The sequence below is a fragment of the Trachurus japonicus genome, chromosome 17, assembly GCF_045865225.1.
Source record: "Trachurus japonicus isolate A0001 chromosome 17, Traja_1.0".
Taxonomy (NCBI): domain Eukaryota; kingdom Metazoa; phylum Chordata; class Actinopteri; order Carangiformes; family Carangidae; genus Trachurus; species Trachurus japonicus.
This window is the reverse complement of record NC_140923.1, coordinates 33,312,721-33,336,935: the sequence shown is the minus strand read 5'-3', so window position 1 is coordinate 33,336,935 and position 24,215 is coordinate 33,312,721. Positions and strand designations below refer to the sequence as shown.

Genomic DNA, 24,215 nt, shown 5'->3' with positions numbered 1-24,215 from the left:
ATTGTAATTTTGTTTTGATGTGCAGAGGCTTTGGGTCAGCACATTGCCTCAGTCAGTGGTGAGCAGCGAGGAAGGAGGATCTCACTCCAAATCCTCCATGTAGCTTGTGATGACTGCCACGTTGCCTGTCCTACAGCACTTCCTGAATAATGTGAGGCTGGGTTGATATTTTCATTTGGAGCACAAATGACACTCTCAAGCTTCAGTTCTGATGTGTTTATTGGCTGAAGTTGAAGTTTCCAGGTTTGTCATCTGCATATATAAATATATTTTCTGCGCCATTTACTTGAAGTACAGCGGTTGTCACGAAATCATTGCTGTGTCATGTATACCCTAAATATTTGATGTTTGTGCGCAGCTGAAATTTATCGCCATATGAGTGAACTCTGGAGTTTAGCTTTGCTGTACATGAAAGGAAATATTATATTTACACTTTAAACATAAACCCCACAGATAATTAATGAAATATGCGAAGGGCATATTAAAAAAAAGTTAATATAATCTGTATGTTTTAAGTTAAAATTCCTTGGCTCAGACGTACGTTTTTATTTCCCTCTGCATAAAACTGCAGCTGAAATTTGACCTGTCAAGTAAAACTAAAACAGATACAGTATGTGTTTGTTTTTTTTAAATCCACATTTGTCACAATTTGAAGCTTTTCTTTTTGGAGAAAAGAAACTTGACCACATCCGTCAAGCTCATAGATGCGTAACCACTCCCCCTTTCAGTCCTGGTTTGTGCAAGTAAAAAAAAGAGAAAAAAAGAAATGTCATCGCACCTTTAAGCTTGAGTATTTTTGAGAGGAAAGAACTACTCAAAAAGTCATTCGGCTCTATATTTCAAACACACACTTTATTCAGCATGTTTTATGTTAAATGTAATGAAGGCGTCTGCTAAATATGAACAATTAAAAATGCAAGAATGTGCTGTTCCACTCTATTTTTTCTCCCCTGTTAAAATGTCTACTAACAGTTGCGTCATTCCTAGTTTATAGTTAGCTGCAGTATTCCAGTCTGTTCACAATTAATGATCTGTGGCATAACACCCATTAACACTTTTCTAATGTGACACAAAAATATGGTTAGTATTATCATTAAGGAAATTATGATGGAGCCGTAGAAAAATCCCATTAGCACGGCTGTCAGTGCTCTTGACATGCGGCTCAGTGTGTTGGACTGGGTGTCGCGGGAGCTGGCCGATATCTCTTCTTATTCCATGGCATGTGTCTCTCTTGTTGTCATGGATTGTCTGCCACATGGAGAAAGAGTTCTGATTCAGAGACAATGATTGATTCCCACCACTGCTGCAAATGAAATTATACATCGCCAGGCTTATTTGCATCTGTCTCGTTGTGCCTGTATAAATAGCACTAATATTTTTTCTCTTTTTTGGAAGCTAAATTTGCAATAATTGCATAATGGGATTATTGATTTGTGACATCTTTTTTTATATTGCTACTAGTGGAGTGCAGTTTTTTTTGTTTTGATTTTTAGAATAGGTGTTGGGATGATTTGCTTACAGTACGTGGCAATATATGAAGGATTACAAATATTATGCAACGTGATTAACATGCTCCTCTATTGCAAATTATTTATGACACTAATCACCAGTTCAAATAATGCTCATTAAGAAAGTTATTCATGTGCAGTGTGTGTCCTCCTCCCTCCCTTCCCATCCCTAATTGAGGAGGGTTGACCTCTTGACCCGAGCTAAATTGAGTTGTAGTCCCTGTGGCGAGCGTCTCCTTCCCGGTCAGTCAGGGCGGATTACACAGCCATTGTGTTCGGCACTGTATCGTCCAAGCTGGCTGTAACCAAGCAGATGAGTCACGCATATCCAAGAACACACTCAGGGCTTTTTTTTATGTATGAGAAGTGCTGCGAGATATCCATACACACAAGCAGACACACTCACACTGTCACACACAAATACGAGGCCAAACCTCTTTTTAAAAGCACAAAAGATGTACAGTATACACACACACTGTTTGTGCTCGCACTGTCTGCGCACACTTCACTCTGTTCTCTTACACAGCAGGAATTCATTTGATGGATTAGGAAAGGTCCAAGCTGCTGAGTTTGTCATGTTTTGCTTATTCATGTCTATTAAATCATTAGTTTTTGCGGCTGTGATATTTCGTCATCTGTGCATGTGGTGACCAATCTGCTTGTTGCGTTTTGTTATGTTTACTATAATTTGGTTTTGCTCTGTGTGTGTTGTTTTTGCGTCTTGGTTTTGCTCTCATATCTGTAGTCAATTAATTCATCCTGAAAAAGGAAATGCCCCGTCTTGGGGATTGTCACTCACATAATAATGACAGTTGCTTCGTTCATTTTTGTGTGTGGCCAGTGTGTTAATTAGTGGCCTTTAATGCTGTGCCACTTGTTGTGGGATTATGTTTTTTTTTTTTCCTGCTCCACGTTTTGAAAAATCAAAGGAGCAGGGCTGAAATGATCCCAAGTGTGTTTGGTATTGTATCAACAAAACCTAGCAGCACGATTACAGTTTGTCACCGACTGAGTGATACACTGACTGTACCTTGTCAAACATTAATTAACTGATAGCAGTGACACATTAATAACAGTGCGGACTGAGTTGTGTTGAGCTGAAGTTATAGTCATTATGGGGCGATCATGAGCCTGAGAGTGTATTAATTAAAACTGTCCGGCTATTTGTATTTGCACTGTGTTATGATTGCTGATCAAATGTCCGGCTCGTATGAAGCATCACAGGAGTGTGCCCTTACCTGACAGCTCACCCTCTATGATCACTCTTAGATAGCTATTAATTATCTAGCAGACAGGTGCAAATGAGAAAAGAATTTGCGCCGTGATGGAGGTTGTTTACTTTAAATGACAAAACTTTTAATAAGTTCACAGTGGTGACAAATCACCACAAACTGCCGTTATGTTTAAGTTCTTATAGCATTGTAAAATAGAATTTTCTGCCTGAACTCCCTCATCTCACCAACAGGGATGGTAATCAAAACAAAAACTCCAGCTCCCACCACCAATCTCTGATAGAACCATGGGGGATTTATTAGGACCCCCTATCCCTAGCCCATTTAAATGATCCTAGTTGCAAGGCGCTCAACGGTGCTGGAGAAACTCATTAAACTCTCAGGGCGTCAGTCACTAAGGCCTCCTTTAAGAGGACAAGGTTTCTGTGTTGGCTGATGCAGTCCTCTTCGTCGGCTCTGAGGGATATACCTCCATGGTGTCCAACTATGTCCGTTCCATCACTTTTAATTGATTTTGCTAATTAATTACCAGACCCATGACCGTGTGTTTAGCATTTTTCCTCCTCAGTACATCAATTATAATTGTTGGTAAGAAAAATATTTCCAATCAGAGACATTCACATTTGAATATTGACATTTCTTTTAGTTTTTTCTTTTTGGTGAGGAATTCCTCAGGAATTCAATTTTGGCTGGACAAGGCCTGACAGCAAAACACAGTTGTTCCGTCGTTTGCCGTCTTCATAAGAAACAGCTCAACACTTTCCTCTTCATTTTTCACTGAGGTTTGACACCCTGCTTGACACTGACTCATGCTCCCCTGAGGGATAGGCTTCTGCCACCATAGGATCTTGCCTTAATTATGCAAAGTACAGGATATTTTGTGTGATTTTAAAAGTGCGCCAGTTTCTGCTTTGGCAGTCACTGCCACACTCCCCTACTGGGAGGTCCTGTCAGACTCCCCCCTTCCTTTTTGCCCAGGAAAATGAAAGGCTAGAAAGAAAAGACACAATGGAGAATGCATTTCAACTGCAGGGGTGGAACGCAGAGGCGTAAGAAGTCCTCAGTGAGACCCTCATTTTACATGGAACAGGTGGGAGACTCTTTTGTTCTCTTCCCGCTGTTAAAATCCATTTCATTTCTTGTCCTTGACATGCCACAAGGAATTCTCACCAGTTCCAAAAAGGCTCCAATGTAAGAGGTTCCTACCTTTTACTAAACAGAAGTCATGTTTTTCAAGGCCGGTGCTGTTGTGAAAAAAAAAAGTCAAAAGTGGACCTAATGAGCAGACCTGAGTGCTGATCAAGCCGTCAACACGTCCGCCATCCTGAGCAAAAGCACTTTGCAGCTTCTTTCGCTGTTATGACACATAGTGCGATTACATATCTTATAAATCTTGAGATTGTTTTCCTCGGTGCATTTCAGTTTGGATCGCAGTTTTCAGGAGATCCATATATCCACACGCGTCTGTGAATCTTCTTTTTTGATACCAATCTAATTTCACTAAGCGAGGTATCATACAACCTTCTTACTAATGCAGTCATCAAGGTGTTTTTCACTTGGTCACTGTTGATGTCGGGAGGACGTTTCATGGGAGACGTTCATAATTCATCACGTCATTACCCAGTCCAATATGTTATTTACGTGGGTGGCTGTTTGCCTTGTTGCCAAACCTCATACATATGAAAGGCTTGTGTGGATTCCCAAACCACAGGTTGAGCTGTCGAAAGCTGTTGAAATCTCCTGGAGTTTCCATACAGAAAATCTCAATAGTAAATAATAAAAAAGAAGGAAATCTCAATGTGTCTAACTTGTTTTTCGCTGTTAACTGTTTCTTTCCCTCTCCCTCCCCTCACCCCCCCACCCCCCCTCTTCTCTTTTTCTGGCAGTAGAAGACAATGTGACAGAGGACCAGCACAGTCCCGGGCAGACTGCCATTCCAAGCGGTAATGCTCCATTTCATATTTCATCATTTTCGGCTGGAAAGTGGATCATGTGTCTGTGTGTGTGTGTGTGTGTGTGTGTGTATGCGCGTGTCTGCCTGTAAAAATCTTTGTTGGGTTCCGAGTGATAGAAAGTATGTGTTTCCTGTTTTTTAGTTTTTCATACTGTAAACTGCAAGGTTGCATGTGTTTTTATAAGTGAGGGGGCCGAGCCGTGCAATAAGCTCTTGTTTGCGTGTTTGTGTTCCGTGCCTACGGTACATGCAGGTGCGCTTATAGCTGTCCTTGTGTTCCTGTGTGTTCCTGACATTTTTTTAGACTCTTTGTTTCCCAACCTTCTGTATGATGTAGAATAGAGCTACCCAGATGAATGTGTCCTGTCTCCACGTGTGCCATTCACAGTGGCCCTCCAGGAACAGAGCGGTAATTCAGGTCAGGCTAGCAGAAAGCCCCCTATGAATGAAGCCTGCTCCTGATGCACCACACTGTATATTTTCATTTCATTTGTCTCTGGTAAAGGTTAAGTCTCAGGTGTGGTTATTTTAAACCCGATATGGATGGTTTTGCCCAGCAGGCTGGGGACTCTGGCTACTCTTAGCCTGCCACATTAGTCCAGCATTTACCCACAGCTTTCTGACTGCTCCGGTGTGAAATAAAGTAGCTGCAATAGATCCTAGTATTTCTTTGCTGCCCATGACTACAGTGTCATGTTTCCTTTTTTTTATTTTTGTGACCTCTGTATCTGACGTGGTGTTTTTGGCTATCTCTCCCCATTGTCTCTGAATGAGGCTTTACCACGGAACTGATCAGAAACTTTTTACATGTTCGCGCATCCCTGGAAAAAGCTGAGCAACACCTATCTGCCGCTGTGTTAATGTGTATCGATAGGTGTTGGTGGGTGGTTCTGTGGAAAGAAACTGCCTCCTTAGCCCATCTAACCCCAGCTCAAGGGATGAAGGACTGGGCATAAGAGGCAGACTTGCCTCGGAGACCTCCTGTCATCCAGAGCCAAAGCAGAGCTAATGAGTGTGCCTGATTACAACGACCCCCTCAGACACACGAATCTCCCCTCTCCCCATCCCTCCACCAGCTCTATCTCCAGAGTGAGGGGAGACAGCCGCCACATGATCGATGTCTGCCTGTGGAGAAATCAGGAGGGCGCACAAATTAATTTCTCACTTTCCTCATTTGACTCCGTCTGACTGATTTATTTTTTAACCCCCTCTCAGGATTCAGCTTGACGAATGGTCAATGAGAAAAGAGTTGTTTGTGGTGGTAAACTTTTAAGATGGTGTGCGATTTCTCTTGCCGCCAATTCATCAGCCCCAACTTTTTTTCCTTTTAAAAACATGCTTCATCACCGCTTGTGTATCACACGGCTTTTACCGTGGCAGCAGTAAATCACCCTTATGGTTAAACCACTGCTCAAACAAGCCCTCTTTTTCCAACGTCAAACTGAAAAATCAGTGGAAAAGCTTACCTGTTATTCATGCATTTGCCACTGTGACGGACATGGCCACAATAGCCATTAGACTCCTGACAAGCTAAGGGCTTAATCAGACATGGTGTCAAGATCTGGCTCATAAGTCGACCCCCAGTCGTGCTCTTCTGTGACTCTGCAAGCGTTCTGAAGGCCCTGCATCCTGTCTCTCATTCATGTTTGATATGTAGCAAAGGAGAAATGCTAACAAAAGAGGCCTTCTATGAGACAGACAGTATTATGCATAGTATAGAGGGGCAGGAACAGTGTGATATCTGAGATTTAATGAGGCAGTGCGCTTTTTTACCCAGAGAGTGTCGAGCAGGCTTAAGATCTGCAGCTTGGCTTTACCACTGCGCTGCCTGTGTGTAATTATAACCACATGCCCTGTGCTTTTTCTTCTCTCTTATATATACATCCCTTTCTTTCTTTTTTCTTTCTTTCTTTCTTTCTTTTTTTTTTTTGCTCTCGGCTTTGTCAGATTGAGGCTGTTTTTTTGGGGGGTTTTTTTGGAGGAGGGTGTCAGCTCTGTCAATGTGGAGTGGACTGAGGCAAATGCAAGTGCTATAGAGATCTGAAGGGGTGTCTGAGTGGCAAGGTGCCGTAGTGTGGAATAGTGCAGCGTAGTGGTGCGGCGTACGAAGCTCTGGCTCTGGCTGAGGTTGAGGCTGCCCACAGATCAATGTACTGCAGGGCTCACTACAGCAGGAAGAGGAAAGGACTCTTTCACTCCACCACTTCAGAAAATCATATTCTCTATTATTCATTTCCTTTGATGTTTTACTGCACTAATGGCATAGCAAGGCGCTCCGTTCAATATTATCACTCCCTGTGAGAGAGCGAGTGAGACAGGGTGAAAGAGAGCATTTGGTATGTTCAAATGCTGTTTCTCATTCAACCGCTTTGATTTCCATTCTTCTTTGTAAGCTCATATCTTTTTTTGGTGCAGAGATTTTAATGGTGGATGATGGCGTCTGTATACCTGTGATTATATGTGCTGCTTCCTTCATGTATCGTTCTCTGTGTTTTCTTCATTGTTTGTTCGTAGTCCTCCTGTAACTGTTTGGCATCTTCTCTTTCTCTCCGTGCTACTCTTATTTTTACCACAGCATGCATCATAAACTTTTCATAAATATACTGCATGTTTTTTTGTTGTTGCATGTAACAAGGTGGGAAACATTTATCTGTCAGCGCATCACTTTGAGCTTGTAATGCATTTAGCATTTTAAGAGAGATGGCTTTTGACAAACACCTCTGCTAATCTGCTTTCAAATATCAAATGCATCAAAATGTTAAACAGCAATTAGTCCTTAATATGAATCTGGGGGACTTGAAGCAGATAAATCAAATTGCATGTCTCGACCATATGAACATAGACCCCCCCCACACCACCACTACCACAACCAATGCAAATTCTTGACAATCGCTAACAATCTGGCAAGTGTCGAGCTCACAGCCTTGTCGTCAGATCATGACGTTCTTTAATGATGGGGGATCAGTGGATGTGACGGCCTAAGTGGAGAGCCCCAAATCCCATCCACACAGAGGAGGATACACTCGGAGGCACATGTGGCATTAGAATGTAGTGTGACCTATATATGGCGGGTGCTCTGCAAAAGTTTTAGATTTTTAAATAATGAGGTGCCGGCAACCGTGTGAAGGTTATTCAATCTTAATGTCCTCCTATTTCTGACAGCCTCCCTCACTCTGATAAAGGAGCGTACTCACCTTTGATCAGGCCCGCCGACATGTGTCGACAGAAGCTGCTCGCTGGTTAAAATAAATTCTTAATTCGAACTTGGGGGTGGGTGGTTGTAGGGTGGGCTGCCAGGGAGGGGGCATCATAGGATCAGGGTCTCTGGGAATGATGGGGAAATGAGGAGATGGGTGAGCTGGTAATAATGTTTTCAACACCAAGGTCTTTCATTGCACAAAGAAAGACTCAGGCGAAAACCCTGATGGAGCTAGACGCACTGTATCTACAGGCAAGTAAGAGCGCAGCCCTCAGTGATTTCCTACTCTTCCAGCTCAGTGTTTTGGGGCTAGATTTGAATGAATTTCAGTTTAAAACACTGACATCCCATCACATGTTGCTTAAAAAAATTGGTTAGTACCCAACAACAGCTTTTCAGTGCCTCTTTCCCCTTTTCTATATTTTATTTAATCTTTAAGCTTAGGGTTAGACATCAAATCTCCAGTGAGGTTAAAGGCAGGGTTCATTGTGAAAGTTAACTTTCCAGATGAAAATTAAATGGAGTTCATGCTTCGTAGCTTAGCCAGACTCTTCAATAGACCCCTCCATATCCCCCCACCCCCCTCTGAGTATTCCTGCACAGTCATACCCTCTCTCCTCTCCCCATGGTCAGTGTCTCCACCTGTCTCAGTGTGTGGGCCAGACAGTGGGGGACAAGTGGTGTAGGCTTCCCTGCTAGGGACCACGGGTCCCTGGTGAGGCTAATGGAGCAGAGAAGAGAATATCAATTAAAAGGTTATAAATATTTAAGAGCAGAAATATTCAATAATATAAGGGTGGGGGGTCCTGGGGACTCCTCAACTTACAAGATGAAAGTTGTGGCATGATAAATGTCACTAGACGCCATAAGAGACAAGAGTGTGTATGATGGATGGACTGGAATTCACCGACAGATATTACATGGCTTTAAAGATGTCAATCACCATCCAGATTTCCGCATTTTATTAGTGTAGCACTAATTCATTTTTAGAGCCGTAAAGACCGCAAAATTTATTCTTAAAAATCTTCCAGTCAGATCTTCATTATATTCTCCTCATGAATAATTTCTCAGTCTGAGCTACGATCGTCTTACTTCGAGCTGACGTTATCAGAATATGGATCAGTGGTCAATGTTGCTTCCCTCTTGTCCTTACCTCCTACACTTACGTTGTGCAGCTGATTAACAAAATTAGAAAGGGTGTTCGGCGTGATGAAAAATTCTCAATATGCCACACATCTTCCCCTTCGTATTCCACATGTGATTGTCAGCTTTTCCAAGCATGGTGGTATTGATCTGCTGTCCAGCCTGTAGAGACTGGTAGAGGAGGATGTCCTGATCTGATGGATTACTGTATGAGGCCCAGAGGCACAGGAACCTCAGTATTGACATGGCTCTTTAATCCCAGGGTTGGACGTGACCTTGCCGTGTCAAGCCCACACCCCCCACATGCTCCCCCAACAACACACACACACACAAACACACGCACACAAACAAACATGTAGCAGTTTACACTTCCAACACTGCATCACAGCGGAGCACCGGAGGTCACCCGGCTCAGCCCAGAGCGCTGACCCAGCTTGGATTCACTCGGAAGCTTGAAGTTGCAGCTGAAAGTTGTCACTCAAAACAAGAGAAAACAAGGGAGTCGAAATCAAACTCACATATGCAGAAAGCTCTTCGGGTTTGAAGCGCATAAATTTCCCAGTTGCTCCGGATTGTTCTTTCATTTGGTCGTTATCGTAGATCTATTACCCGTGAAGCATTGTGAGAATATCAACTTAATATGAAAAACAGCATAAAGTGCATCTGCATTCTGCACCGAGGAATTCAGTTTTTATACCCGGAAAAAAATAAAATACTTAAATGTAGCCATCATTTGTTTCCCTGACAGGACCGAGTTGTAATATTAGAGAAATTAATGATTCATAAAGGCCGTTGGAAAAAAAATATCAAAGTCTTAACCTCCTCCACAGGCACCCTGTAAAAAAAGACATGAAGTGTTCACATTTCAGTACATATTGTGAATTCTGTGTCTGTGTGTGTGGATGAATCATAAGTCTATATTGTGTGGCTTTTGGCCTCCGTCAGAAGTGTTTCCCCCAGAGCAAGAAAGGCCTGCATCTGTGAGGATTGGGTTGGGATTTTCATTTTCTTGAAACACCTTCTGTTCTGTTCTGCATGGTCCCACTGGGGACCACAGTGCTGATATTTTTAGAGGGCATGTTCCGAGAGCCTCAGTCGCCAAGAGGGAAGGACAATGGAGGGTGTGATGTTACATCAATACTTGGCGCAAGTGGGGGAAAGGAAAAATCCTGGGTGGCCTTGATGAGTTCTGGAACGCCTTTCCTTAAGGAATTTCACAGTTTAAGAGCACCCTACAGACGGAGGACTTAAAATGGCCGCCAATGTGTATATACACATATATAGTCTACTCGGTGTGTGTGTACAGTATATACGTATATATATAGACACCCACACCTGTACACATCAGTGCCACACACTTCTTGTCCTCAGGCACTGTTAACTGTGTGCTAGGTGAAAAAAAAAAACAAGCTTCTTCCTAACGTCCCCCTCTGGAGTTTCAGGACAAACTGAGGAACACTTGCATCAGTGGGACTTAAAATGGCTGCCAGTGAAGTGCATGAGCTCGTTTCCCCCCACAAAGCTTTAACCAGGGTGACATGATTGTTTGATTGTAAGTATGGCTTTTTAATCAGTCTTATTGTGAAGTCTAATGGCCACAGCAGGGGAGAAAGAGGGCTGCAGGCCACGCTGCCAATTTATAAGATGCTGTTGCAAGCCAGATTGGCTTTTCTCTGCGTCTGAATGAAGATGTTTATGTTGAGCCGTGAGTGAACAATGCCGGAATTGATTTTGTCGTTGGAGTATTTTTCGAATCACTTTGAGAAGTTCAGGTTAGACTGGTATTTTGAAAGATGATTCCTAGCCCTGGTTGAGGGTAGTCAGTCGCCCACCCCTGGCACTGCTGCAGCACAAAGCCAACAAGAGACAAAACTGCAGATGGATTGAAGAATATTGATGTGCGCGACCCGCGGCTGCCTGCGAGCAAGGCTGAATAATTTAGGGAAGTGTGTGTCGTGACGACAGCCTAACACACACCAATCTCAGATTTGTGTGTCTTACTGTGCTACGCTCCATACATCCACAGTTCTGGCTTAGATGTCTGGATAATATGGCAAGGTCTGTCTTCTTTGATAGACGCCGACTGATGCACTTCAGCACGCACTGGCGGAATTTCATATTTCTTTGGTCCAGCCAAAACTGCAATCCAGGATTTATTGACTACACATATTCCCATCAGTCTAGTTTCATATACTGAAGTTTTGCTTGGGTGAAGCAGGGCAAACACAACGTAAAACCATTTCTAATAACAGAGCTGTGTGTTTCTCCGTGTGTGTATGTGTGTGTGTATATGTGTGTGTGTGTGTGTGTGTGTGTGTGTGAGCACTGTGCCACCCTGTCTGTGTGTGTGCCTGTATATCTCTCACCCTCACCTGCCCAACAGTTCTGTTATGGCACGAGTGGTTGAGTTACAGGGGCACAAATTGAACCTGCATTTTTATTACAGCTTTTATTATTGTTTTTATTAAATCCAGAGTCTAGAAATCCATTTTATTGTCACCCAGAGGAAGCTGTAGTACTTCACTGTGTGGGTCACCCCTCTGACTATGTGGTGCTGTCATTTCCTGTGGCTCGGCAGATCCAGAGTGCGCCCTCGAGAGGGCGGCGGAGGATGGTGAGACTGGGCGTCTGAGGAAGAGGCTGCTCTCTCCAGAGGAAGGAGAGGAGGGAGAGGAGGAGGACGAGGAGCCTGCACTGCACAGCTGCGACAGCTGCCGGCAGGTGTTCGAGTCGCTGAGCGATCTCACCGAACACAAGATTAATCAATGCCAGCTGACAGGTAAACAACGTTCAGCCCACCGAGCCTCCCCTCCACTCTGCCACTCAGCTCTTCTCCCACTCCCACTCTCACTCTACGGCTTCACCAGAGAATATGCCACACTATGTGTGTTAGTACACTGCGCCAAGGGGAGCACAACAGCAGACTACCACTTTCCTTGGTAGATATCCAACAACACAGACACACACAGGCCTCACACACATATCACATTGTTTATATCTGCTATACATCAATATCCACAGGCATGACATACAAACAGGCCTCCACATGTCCTTATAATAGATCACTGTAGGCTACAGTATGTATTTATAGTATGTGCATTGTGTCCTTCCCTGTTTCAGTGTAACATTTTATTACTAGCACTGCTAATTCTAATATTTCACTTGAGTGTAATGTGCTGCTACGAGGTCCCACAGTATCCAGACCACCAACTGGAAACAGATCCTTGCTCCAGGAAAGTCCCTCAGCTGGTCCCAGTGCTAGCTAGCTCCAGTAGTACTACCTAATGGGACTGAAAGAGAAGGATGCCATTGGCAGACTGTGTCATTGACCTGTTGATGGATGAATAGAGCTATAAATATCCTGACAAGGTGGCAGACAGAACTAATGATGTGAACTGAAGGTTTCCATGTGCTTCTCCTGGACTTGCTGTCCTCCTTTACACGTCCTGATGGGCCCGCGTTGAGAAACACCAACTGACACACATTTCCCAATGTTTGGGCACAGAGCTCGTCTTTCCCCACTTTTGTTCAGTAACAGAATATGTACACGCTAAAATGTAATGATCCTGCTTCTGATGTAGCACAGAAGCTTCTGTTTACCATTTCAAAGAAAATTCAAAGGGCTGTGCAAGAGAAAGCTAGAGTAGTCTCTGTTTACATTCAAGCACAGTTTGATTTCATATTTTGCAACCCACAATCAGCAAACCACAAATTATGGGGTCGATATCCCATGAGTTTTACAAAGATTTTCCATTAACTGTAAGACAGTTTCACAGTTGTGTGTGTTTATGTGTGTGTGCGTACTTGTGTTTGTGTGTACGTGTGTGTACGTGTGTGCGTGCGTGTGTGTGTGTGTGTGTACGTGTACATGTGTACGTAAAGTGTACGCATGAGAATGCTATCATGCCTCCATTGGTGTTAATCTAAGTAGAGATGCATGCATGTTCATTGTGGGAGTGATTTCATGTGTGCAGGTGTGCTTGTTTATTTGTATGTGCGCCTCGGGTGCACTCGTGTGTGTGCAAATTCAAAAAGAAAAGAAAAAAAAACGTGACACTCAGTCGACTAAAGGTGTGAAAATCAATGCACTGTTCACTTTCACATGACTGTCATCCAAAAAAATGCACTCATTGGGTTTGAGGGAAACTAAGTCCAGAACCTCATGTCACCTTTTTTTTTTTTTTCAATATAACACCCAATTCCATCAAGCCAACACACATTTGCAGAGAGTCAGTTTGGGGAACCTCGGAGATAACAACAGAAAGGGCATTATTTAAGACATGGGGGGGCATGCATCAACACTGTTTGAATTAAAATTCTCTTTTAATTATACTTATTTCATAGTGTAATATTCAGAAAATGTCAGTAATGTTAAAAGAGTTGTGTGTTTGATTCAGGGACAAGCCTTTTATGTTCAGCAACGTTGTAATGTGGTCATGACTGACTCAGCCATATTTTTCCTATAATTAAGCCTGGCTTTTATAAATGTCAATCTTACGGACAAATAACTCTTAATTGCTCAATGATGAAAAAAAACACACTTTGGATAAGAGCCCCCGTGGAAACCAAACAAAAGAATCTAATTGCCATTAGGGTATTGTGATTGTGCAGAAACACTCTATTAGTATTCAAACACAGTGGGAGAAAAGAAACTTCTAGATGGCATACTAAGTACTTAGAAATGTGTGTGTTTGTGTATGTGTGTGTGTGTGTGTGTGTGTGTGTGTGTCTGTGCGTGTTTGTGTATTCTCTGGAATATGGGAGGAGATTTCCTATGTGGCATTATGTAGACATCCATGACCAATTAATCTGCCTTACATCAAGTCTCTACTCACAGATGGATCCTTTATTAGAACCATTTTCTAATCAACCACCAGCACCTGCTAAACCCTCCATTTTTTACAATTTCAAATGTTTTATTTTTGGTAAACAAATTGCAGAGCTTGACTGGAACCAATCCACATATGGAGATTTGCTTGCTGCCTCCTAACAGAACTGAGCTTGTTTTTTTTCCCCCAGCTGATATCCCATAAGCGTATACAGACTCTTACCAGAACCAGATTTGCCCACACACACACACGCACCACCACCTCACGTCTTTATTATGGGCCTCATTATACTATGTGTCCATGTTCTACAGAGTTTCACAACGGGAGTGAGACAAAACAGACGGAATAAAGTCTAAACAGATTCTAGCAGTGTGTCGACCACGCCCGATGGACAGAGAGAAAGAGAAAGATGTTACATGTCACTGCGATCAATGGCGGCCATTGTCTCCCCCCCGTCTGGCAGAGATGTAACACCTTTCCATGCACTTAAGCCGTGACCACTGCAGTGCGCTAAGGGAGCGCATGGGTATGGATTGCCTCGTGTCCCCGATGCGATCGGTGCTATTGATCGCACTAATGCTGGACTGCGGAGGAAGGCGAGAGCCTGAGAAAGGGAGCAAGGGAGAAGGAGGGAGATGGGGAGAGAGAAAAAGAGAGAGTGCTGCAGGAATGCGTCCCCAGGGAGCCCGTCTTGGGCTGGGGCAGGGCTTCAGGAATGCTCCCCAGGAGATCCCAGTGAAGGCTAGGGCAGGGCTGGAAGAATGCTTCTCTAGAGAGTTGAGAGTGGAGGCTGGCTGGGGCAGGGCTAGAGGAATGTTCCCCCAGAGCACCCCTTTAACTCTGGGGCAGAAGTGGAGGGGCTCCGCGGGGGGAGAGCTCTCCCCCGTCCCCCCTCCGGCTCCAGGATGGCTGCGGATCAGGTTTCCGTGTGGGGATCAGCATCCTGCCGACAGGGCTTTAGGCTGCCCAGGGGAGGAGACAGGAGGCTGGAGGCACTGCTATTCCATAGGCCTTTCCAAAAACACTTCACAAATGCTTTGTCTCACTGTCTCACTGTATTGTCTGTACACCCTTGTATTGTTAGTGATCCTTCACAGAGAAAAAGAAACAGTGTCTGTAGTTTGACTTTTGTTCTTAGTTGGCACAAGACGCGCTCATACGCTAGATATGAGATTGCACTGGCAGGCAAGGAAACATGCCTTCAGACCTCCTCGCCAAAGAAATACCTTGCTCCTCAGCTCATTTCCACTTGTGTTTACTAGCTAGCCCACACTGTAAATAAAAATAACACCTCTAGCTCAGAATTTAATTCAAAAGATTGCATTTTCACAAAGCCTTTCACTGTCACTCCTCCAATTCCGTCTCTCTGAAGGTATTTGAATAGCCTAGTGCACACATGGGCTGTCAGCCTGGTGGCCATTCTTTCATTACGGGTCCAGCTCCCTTGAGCAACACCTTTTCTTGTGTCCTTCACTAGAGGAGGGGCATGGCTGCTCCCCCCAGAGAGATCCGTGCCCTGCTATTTTAACCCTCTGTGAGATGACCTTTTTAATAAGTGTCTTTCTCTGTTTTCCTGCCGGCCACTGTGCGAGCAAACAGAGCATGTCTTCTGCTTCCCTCAGATAAAGGAATCAATCAGAGAGGGTGCAACAGAGAAAGAGAGAGAGATAACTGGGCCATATATGGATTTATATTATGTAGATTTCCCCTTTCTTCTTCCCTGTAGACATTGCAAAATGCACTGAGCTTCAATAAAATACATTTCAGATTTATGAGAAAAATACAAATGAAATACTAATACTCAGTGAAAAACAATAAGATCCCCCCCACACACACAATCCAGAGGAATCGGTAATGTGATAGAAATAGTTTCGACAAATTTTTAATATGAGGCATCGGGTAGCCAGACAAATTCTTTAAACCCTCTCTGACGTACTGTATGTTTTCCTCCTCGTCTAATCCTAACCCACGACATGTTTGTTTGAAGTGTTTGAATTCATTTACATCAAGTCTTTGGGTCAGCAGCATGGAAACATTCAGTAATACCCTCAACTATGAACAGGCTCCTGGCAGTCCATGTTTTCTACTAACTGTTTCCAAAAGGCTTCTATTGGTTGGTGCTGTCTTTTTTTTTCTTCTTGTTTTTTGTTTTTTCAACTAACTTTGTGTATTGATCCAACAGCTGCTTTGTGGCTGCCAAGAAGAATGTGCCAAACTGCAAAGACTTTATTTGCTTCAAAAGGGCTCACATAAGAGGAAAGCGACATGAGCAAGACCTGATTAGCCGAACTCTGAGCCACTGCCGTTCATCAGAAATTCTGCTGTGTTTTTGCCCGGGCGTCTTGCGACATCCTGGTACAAAGAGCAGCACACTGATTACAAGGCTTTGAAAAGAGGAGAGGCGGTCAGGGGAGAATAGCTACTTCTGGCACAACGCAGCCACTGAAAAGAGACCTCATGCTAGAGTGAGCTCTCAGAATTGGGCTTGAGTCTTTCCTGTGTGTATGCGTTTGTGTGGGGGGCATGTTCTGTGCGAGTATGGGAAAAAGAGAGAGAGAGATAGGTAGGAAGAGAGAGAGAGGGAGGGAAAGAAAGGGAGAGAAAGGGAGTATTAAAGTAGATGTTTGACTCCACGGCGTAGCATCCCTGTGCATTTCCTCTCTGTGCGACAGTGCCAGTAACGTTAACAGGAGTGTCATTAGGAATTCAAAGCATATGCCCTCGTGAGGACGCCCTCTTTCTCTCTCCCCTGTGCTTCACACCGCACACATTATGCACTGTATAAAGTATTTATTGGTCTTTGTAAGACGAGGGCTGCATTTTCTGCAGAAAAAAAACAATCAAAATAAGAACAGAGGAGCCTTCTTTTGTGTGTGTGTGTGTGTGTGTGTGTGTGTGTGCGTGCGTGTGCGTGCATGTGTGTATGTTGAAGGTAGAAATGACAATGGCCAGCACTGCAACTCCTTGCCTCCCTCATACTGCCACCCCCCACCCCCCCACCCCCCCACCCCCAGCCACACTCAGTCTCTCATGTATTCGCTTGCTCAATCAGTCATCTGCTTTGGCATGCAAACACACACCGACACGTATTAACGCGCACACGTGCTCCCTCGCAGCACCTGCATGCTTGCACTTTGCATTTTAGACGACACATAATTCATCGCCCAAGAGGCTGAACACATGCTGCGACTTTATCCAGTTGACCTCTTTCTTAAGTAGGTAGCCACAATAGAGGGGATGACATGTGGACAAAACAGAGATAATCTCATGTACTCACCCAGAACTACATGCACTGAGTGAAAACACTATATCAACGACAATGTTATTTCCTCCCTCCACTTTGTAGCATGCCTTTGAAACTACCGACTTCAGTAATGTGACAAAGACCTGGCCATGGAGCTGTTGTCTCGGTTTCTCTTGCTCTCTTCATCTCTCCCTGGCCCTGGCTCTGCCTGCTCTTTGTTCACTCTCTTCCTCAGCCTGCAAGTCTTTTTCAGCGGCACAAGCAGAAGAATGGCACATTAAATCTTAATAGGACTGCGTCTGGCCGTGTTGAATTGCAGAGCGTGTTAAGCCGGCGCTTTCCTCCCCCTTGGCACACGCTCGTGGAAGTGGAAAACAATTGAATAAAAGAAACCGCTCCCTCCCTCTATAGCACAAGTGACTTCGGCTGATCTGCTGAAGCTATGAGACTCAACCGACTCCGGCTCGCAAACGGCTTAAGCCCTTACTGAGAAACTGTAGCATAAATTACATTAGTCCGTCTCCAAATGCAAAGACATACATGGAAGGTAGATGCAGGATTTACCTGACCACCCACAATGAGGCTGTTGCATATTCCCTTCTTTGTTACGGGTGGAAAACACTGTCATAAAACTCGTTCTATGCGCTAGACATTAATCACTACGTACTCGCTCTTTCAAAATAGCCTGTTGGCCGAGACAGACAAAGCAGAGTAGAAGAGAACAGAACTAGCCAGGAGTGATGGGTGAAATATGAAGACACGGGAAGGACAGAGGAAGCAGAGGGGAAGTTTAAAGAGAGAGAGAGAAAACGATACGTAGAAGGAAGTGCAGAGAGACACAGTCAAGGTAAGGGAAAGCCGTTCTGAGCAGCAGCAGAGATGTGAGTCCAGGCCTGCTTTGTAAGGCAGTCAGAGGTGGTAATTAGCCAGTGATGAGTTGACTGGATGTGTGTCCAGTGCACGGCACTGCTGGGTGGGGCTGTGGGAGGTAGATAAGGCCAGCAGTGGGCTTATCTCTGAGAAGGACAGGCACCAGGCCTGCCAGGCAAATCCACCCACAGACCAGCCGCATTTTATTAACAACATCATTAATGCCAGACAGGTTATGTGCGGTGGCTCGGAAGAGAGACAGGAAAAAAGTAAAAAACAAATAAAGTCTCAATTCCTGCTTGGCTGGCCGGTCTAAAGTACATAGGCATCGGTTGACGTGTTTTGAAAGCAAGGAGCTTGTGGAGATGTTTACCAGGTAGGCAGCCAACGGAAGGGCACGGAGAGCGAGCTTGGATCTTACCTCTGGGTTTTGCTCACTCTCCTCTGGGTCCCCAGAATTCAAATGATTTTCTTTTTTCTCTTTCAAACGTGGGACTGCTCACCAGAATAATGATGAGGCAGATACAGAGAAACATAACTAGGCACAAAGAAAAGGCAAAAATGTATTTTAAAAACTTTATGGACATTTTCTGAGCTCGGTTTTCTAACAAATGCTGTGGAATGTCAAGTTTTTTTTTTTTCCTATTCTCTCGGCCTTCGTAGTCCAATCAACTGTGCAAAGTTTTACTTTAATTTAAAGAAAAGTGTTAATGATAAAACACAGATTTGTGTTAATAAATGCATTTAGCCTAAGAAGGTTTTTCTTTAATTTCCTTTTTTCTCAGATGGTGCTTTAACAGGTGTCTGGTATGTGGTTCTGGCTCGATTTTTCATAAACAATCACGTGAAGTGCGTAACGTGAACAAACACTTGGTTTGTAATTAACACTCTAGTATTAGCATATCAAATGCCAAGGCGCTTTTCTGTTGCATGTTTATCTACTGTAATTTACACCAGCAGTTGACAGGATGTAACATGGCTTTGAGACGAAGACAAGTTCACCAATCAACATATACCTCATTCGCAGACACCTAAAAGAAACACGAACAGGCTTTTAAATCATGTTAATACTCCCTACTGAAAAGGTCATAGGATTTTGCTTATGTCTGCATGGAAATGTACTGAACATTGATCCCCATAGGGCTTTTTCCTTAGATGGCTTTTGCCAAACTCACCAGTAATGGGAGGAAGGGAAGGAGGGAGACGGAGGGCGGTGGAAAGAGTGACCAGTCCGACAGGTTTATGTCTCCCTGCAGACTGAGCTCGGTGGAGTGGGCCCACAGGAAGGAGAGGAGCCAGCTGTGACGGCATCCTGCTAGCCACTGTGGTTTAGGAACTTTGGGGTTACACTATCACCGACTCAACATTTCCCCCCTCTCCTCTACCCCTCCCAGGGGTTGTTTTTGTTGGCCAGGGGGTAGTGTTTGGGTGGGGGCTGCTATGGGGCTCTGTGGAACAGCCACTCCTATACTTCAGGATATGAGGAGTTCAACCACCCACAAGGACAGGGATTCTCAAATATCACGTGAAGTAACACATTTGTTCCTCACTACTAATTGCCATTTTCAGACTGGAAGGTGGGTTCATAAATTTAATTTTATGGGCAGGATGGGTGTCGTTTGAGGTCTCCAAGGCCACCAGCTGGACTGTGCTTTGGTGGAGGGAACAGTGAATGTCGGGAAAGAAAACAGTGATTTTTGACAGCAAAGCCACGCTAGCAGGTAATACAGGGATGTCCTCTTAATGTTAAGAGCAGTGGATGGTGGGGGGTCCTGCACCACTGAGAATGTAAAGGTCATCTAATCTATTCCACTTCCAACCTGCCTGGCTGATCAATCATCCTGGAGGAGTCGATCGATTTGATCAGAGAGCCTCTCCTAAGAGATGGCCTCCCAACAAGTAGCTTGGATTCAGCGGAAGGCTGCAGAGCATGCCAGCTTGATACATGTCTCTGCGATAAACCAAGACATTAAAATCCCTGATTAAATAGTAACTCGCCACCTGTGGTAGCCATTCTCTAGATAAGCCACTGATTTAAAGCAGCAAAGAACATGTACTGTTACTATTACTTCATTCGTGTTATCCGGCTCGTTCTATATGCAATGCATGTACTTTAAAATCAGATCAACAAAATCCTGCTGGACTGACTGACAGCTAAGAGAGATTGGGCTGTAGTAAACAGAGTGGTAATCTTTATATTAGGACATTATGTGCCCCCCAGTCAAAGCATGATGCATCTTTCTCATCATGAACTTGGTTTGTAGAACATACCCCACAAACAAAGTCAACAGACAAAACCATCGTGTGATTGGATTTTAATCCAATTGCATTATTATTCAGGCCTCCCATTGGCCATTCATTACTCTCACATGGAGCCTGTGTGGGTTGTTATCACCCAATCAGGCTCAAGACTGTATTCTGGAGAGCATGCTTTCGTTTGCATCCTTTAAACCCTATGAGCCCTCCCTCTCTCCGGGCCCGCCAACGGAATACCTAATTCCAAAGTAAACTGATTGCTCTCTCCAACAAGATTACGCTGTGATGATGTTAGCCAAATGAGACCGCTATTCGGATGCAACCAGGGCTGGCAAGGATGCTTACCGCAAGATGACTGATCAGCATGTTAAGAGAAACGAGTTTGGAAAAAAAAAAAAAAAAAACGGGAGGCGAAAACCAGGGATAGAAATCAAAAGAGTGTGAGAGAGTTGTGCGCGTGGGGGTAAGCAGAAATGTAATTTGCTTCTCACCTCAGGCGACTGGGCTCTGAGGCCAGTAAATATGCAAACAAGCTGAGCCTGGCCATCAATATGAAGACCCTAGATGATTACTAATCTCCACCGCAGAAGTAGATTGAGGTCTGTACAGCAGCTCCATGCAACATGAGGAAAAAACAGAGGGAGGTTGGAGTCCAAACTAGATCTCCATATTGGCCCCCAACAGAGTTATGGGTATATTTGACCTTCAGCTTGAGAAGTAATATGCTGTTTATGATGCATACAAATAAGCAATAGAGCAGCATTTAAGTGTCTTGAACGCATATTGCAAACATTTTGAAATGATCCATTAATCTTGCGTCGTATTCTGAATATAATTCAAAAACTATACTGCCATAACTTCTCAGTAACTTTGAACCTTGTTCTCAACTCGCCTCAGTCTTTTCATCATGGAAAACTCCTTGTCTGATATGAGCTCTTAGACGTGAGGCACAGTAGTTTACCAGCCCATTGTCATTCCCCATCCGTAATCCGGGATAAAAAAAACCTATGGGACATGGACCAGGCTGGAGTCATTAGGTGTGTGCGTGGCTTACCCAGACAGCCAGATAAACCAGATGCCTCGGGATGGCCAGGGGTCATCTCTCTGTGAGAACACGTTGTTGATGTCCTTGTTTCTCTCTCTAGCTCTTCTTCGCCCACACTCCTTCTCTCGCCCCCTCGTCATCATTCTTCTCTTTCTTCCCCCTTCTCTTCCTTGATTGCTGTGCACAGTCATCACAAACACAGAGGTCCGTGTTGGAGCTTAGCAGCTGAAGAACCTGTCAGCTGAAGGGAAGAAGGAAAGACAAACAGGGGAGTAGTCTGTGGCCTTAGGTTGAATGCCTGAGGGTGTACTACGTGTGGAGGATAGTTAGTGCAGAAGGACGCACCGCAGTCTGCAGGTGAATCCTCTCATTTTGGGAGACTTAATGCATTTGAATCATCACCTCTAGGGGGTAGTGTTATGACTTTCTGTTTCAGAAGGAACCTTGATATAAAATGCAGCAAAAGTTGCGTCTTTTTTATTTTTTTATTTCTAAATACAGCAGGAGGCCCATGTAAGAGGGAATATATATTCTAAGAATGTCTTCCCAGTCTTAAACATAATTGACTATTCCTTGTATTTTAGAGTGTGTTTCCAGCATTGAGCTTTACCCTCTGCAGTGAGTGCACAAGGCTTGAGGATGTTTACCTGGCATGGTGCCTGTTGTAGCTGCCCTCCTGTTGAGGAAAAACAGGTCAGGCTATAGTTTTGTGTTTGTTTGTTTGTGCGTGTGAGCTTTTTTGGTGGGGGCGGGAGAAGGGTGTATGAGTGTGTAAATGTGTATAGGTGTGTCTGTATGTATATACTGTGTGTGTGTGTGTGTGTGTGTGTGTGGATGGGGAGGAGGGGGAGATCATTAGGATGGAAAGGGTCAGAGAGCACATTACATTCAGCCAGGGAAGAAAAAAAAGGAAGATGTATCTCCAATGTAAGCATTTATTTTTCAGGAGCAGATAGGATGTGCGGGTATAAGGAGGGGGCGGTGATGGCGGGTAACTGGACTCTCAGTCCAACTGAACCATCCATCTGCTCAGCCATCAGTCTTCCCCCTCTCTTTCCCTCTGTTCATTTACTCATCCAGCCATTTATCCATCCTCGCCCATGGCCAAAGGGCCATGTCTCTTTGTGGCCCTGATAATCTGGGCCAATTTCCTCTGCAATTTATTTCCCAGCCAACCACCCACCTGGTCAAGCAGCATCAGGCTTCTCAAGGTAGAGCCACTCATCCCAGCAAGCCCCTTCCCACCAATCACGTCCTGTTTTTTTCCTCCGCAAGCCTCAGATCTTTTGTCTTTTGTGTTTTGGAGCTTTGTTTCAGGACTGGAGTAATGCCACCTTTCTTCCGTCTCTTACTGTACTCTCTGACACCGCTCAGCAGCCATTGTTTACCCCTGATGTCCTAACCCTTCTCTGTCTTTGTGTTCTATTATCATCTTCCATTTCTATCCATAGCCCTCTCTGCTGCCTCCCTCTTTCTCTTTCTTTCTCTCCCTCTCTCTCTCCCTCCCTCCCTCCATCCTGTCATGGCTCCTCAGTATTCTGCTGCTGTCTTGTGTGGAGTGATTTTGCCCAGACACGTCTGGCTCTGGGTAAAGTGCGGTCCCCAGAGAGCGCGCTCTGCAGCCCCCAGGTCGCCGGCACCATGAATACATTATGATCCCCATTTCCATCCTGTTGCCACGGCAGCACTTTTAGAGCCGCAGGGCGATTAAGACGTGTGCTGTCGATACCCTGATAGGAGCAGAAGTTGGATCTGGAAGCTGGCCTTTGATCAGATTCCATCCTCCTGCCTGCTATTGGTGGCTTCAGCACAGGAAGACAAAGAGGTCTTGTGGGCTTTTTATTGGTCTGACAAGCTCACCTGCTGTACATAAGCATATCATGCATCCATCCTCAAGCTCCTTTTCCCACCTTTCTGCTTTATCTCTGTCTTTCCTGCCTGAAACCATTTCCCTCCCTTATTCTCACTTCCGTTGCTCCTCCCAATCGCTGCAGTTCAGCTAAGGCAGCATTATACGCAGTCTCTCTCTCTGCTCTCTGATATTCTGCTTTCCTCACAAAGGAAGCAACTCCCTTACCTTTTATTGTTTCCTTTTTTTCTTTGGGGGATGATGTATAAAACATGGTGCCTCAGGTAGAGGATGTTGGGTAGGAAGCCATGTCCCCCTAAATGGCCAGCCGTGTGCATGCGCCTAACACTTCACTGAGCAATCTGTCAACATGTCAGCAACACATGTTTTGTAAAAAGCCTCTGGTGGGAGCCAGGGGAAAAAAGGCACTCCTGCCAGACCAGAGAGGAAATGCTTTTTTCTCCTCTATGCAGTGGATTTTCTATTGCTGGTGCTCAGTCCCACGGGCCCCCCACCACCACCCTCCCCTCCCTCCCCCCACCCACCCCCCCACACATACACCCGTTGTCTGCACTTCAGAAATTTGAACTGGGGACCCTCGAGGGGGTTTACTGGGAGGGTGGGGGTAGGCTGCGAGGGAGGGGCTCCCTCTTTTTCAGAGCGTATGAAATTGTGAAGGTATATTGTGGCAGGTCCCCAAGCGGTCTTTTCTAATACCTGAGTTTCTGGCGAAGCTGGAAATTACCAGCGGCTCCCCCGAGGGACGGCTTTATCCACACCAGGAAGGGGAGCAGAACTCAGTGGGGAGGTTACTTAATGCATGGCTGAAATAAAAGAATTTCTGAGAGACAGAGGCTGAAAAGCTAGCTTTTTTCTTTTTCAACCCCCCCGTTCCCTCTCCCTCTCTCTTTTCCTCCCCAGTAGTATAGTTTACTACTCTCTGCCTTCTCTTGAAGGGTTCTAGTTTAATAAACTTTCAGAGGATCCTGCTGGTGCAGACAGCTAGACAAATACCCTTGTGTGTTCTCTTTTGTCAGAGATACAGCTTTTTGTTATGTTCTTGCAAATTTGATTTCTCCCTCTGTC

General features: G+C 44.6%; 1 protein-coding gene and 2 long non-coding RNA genes across 12 annotated transcripts in view; 2 read left to right on the top strand and 1 right to left on the bottom strand.

The window, feature by feature from the left end:
- Positions 1-24,215, top strand: part of znf521 (zinc finger protein 521) — a 90,721-nt gene that overhangs the window by 3,606 nt on the left and 62,900 nt on the right. For 4 of the 10 annotated variants that reach the window (XM_085805242.1, XM_085805238.1, XM_085805244.1 and 1 more), the window contains exons 2-3: positions 4,627-4,683; positions 11,615-11,815. In XM_085805242.1, coding sequence (XP_085661368.1) covers positions 4,627-4,683; positions 11,615-11,815 — 258 coding nt within the window. The remainder of the gene's footprint in view (positions 1-4,626; positions 4,684-11,614; positions 11,816-24,215) is intronic. The other 6 variants (XM_085805243.1, XM_085805240.1, XM_085805246.1 and 3 more) reach the window with 3 other exon arrangements.
- On the bottom strand, positions 1,151-19,292 carry LOC146971161 (uncharacterized). Its single transcript, XR_015038084.1, has 3 exons — positions 19,155-19,292; positions 18,401-18,517; positions 1,151-1,248 (listed from the first exon to the last, which is right to left on the bottom strand). It is a non-coding gene; the product is annotated as an uncharacterized LOC146971161 (long non-coding RNA).
- On the top strand, positions 11,834-13,056 carry LOC146971162 (uncharacterized). The gene is made up of 2 exons (XR_015038085.1): positions 11,834-12,856; positions 12,919-13,056. It is a non-coding gene; the product is annotated as an uncharacterized LOC146971162 (long non-coding RNA).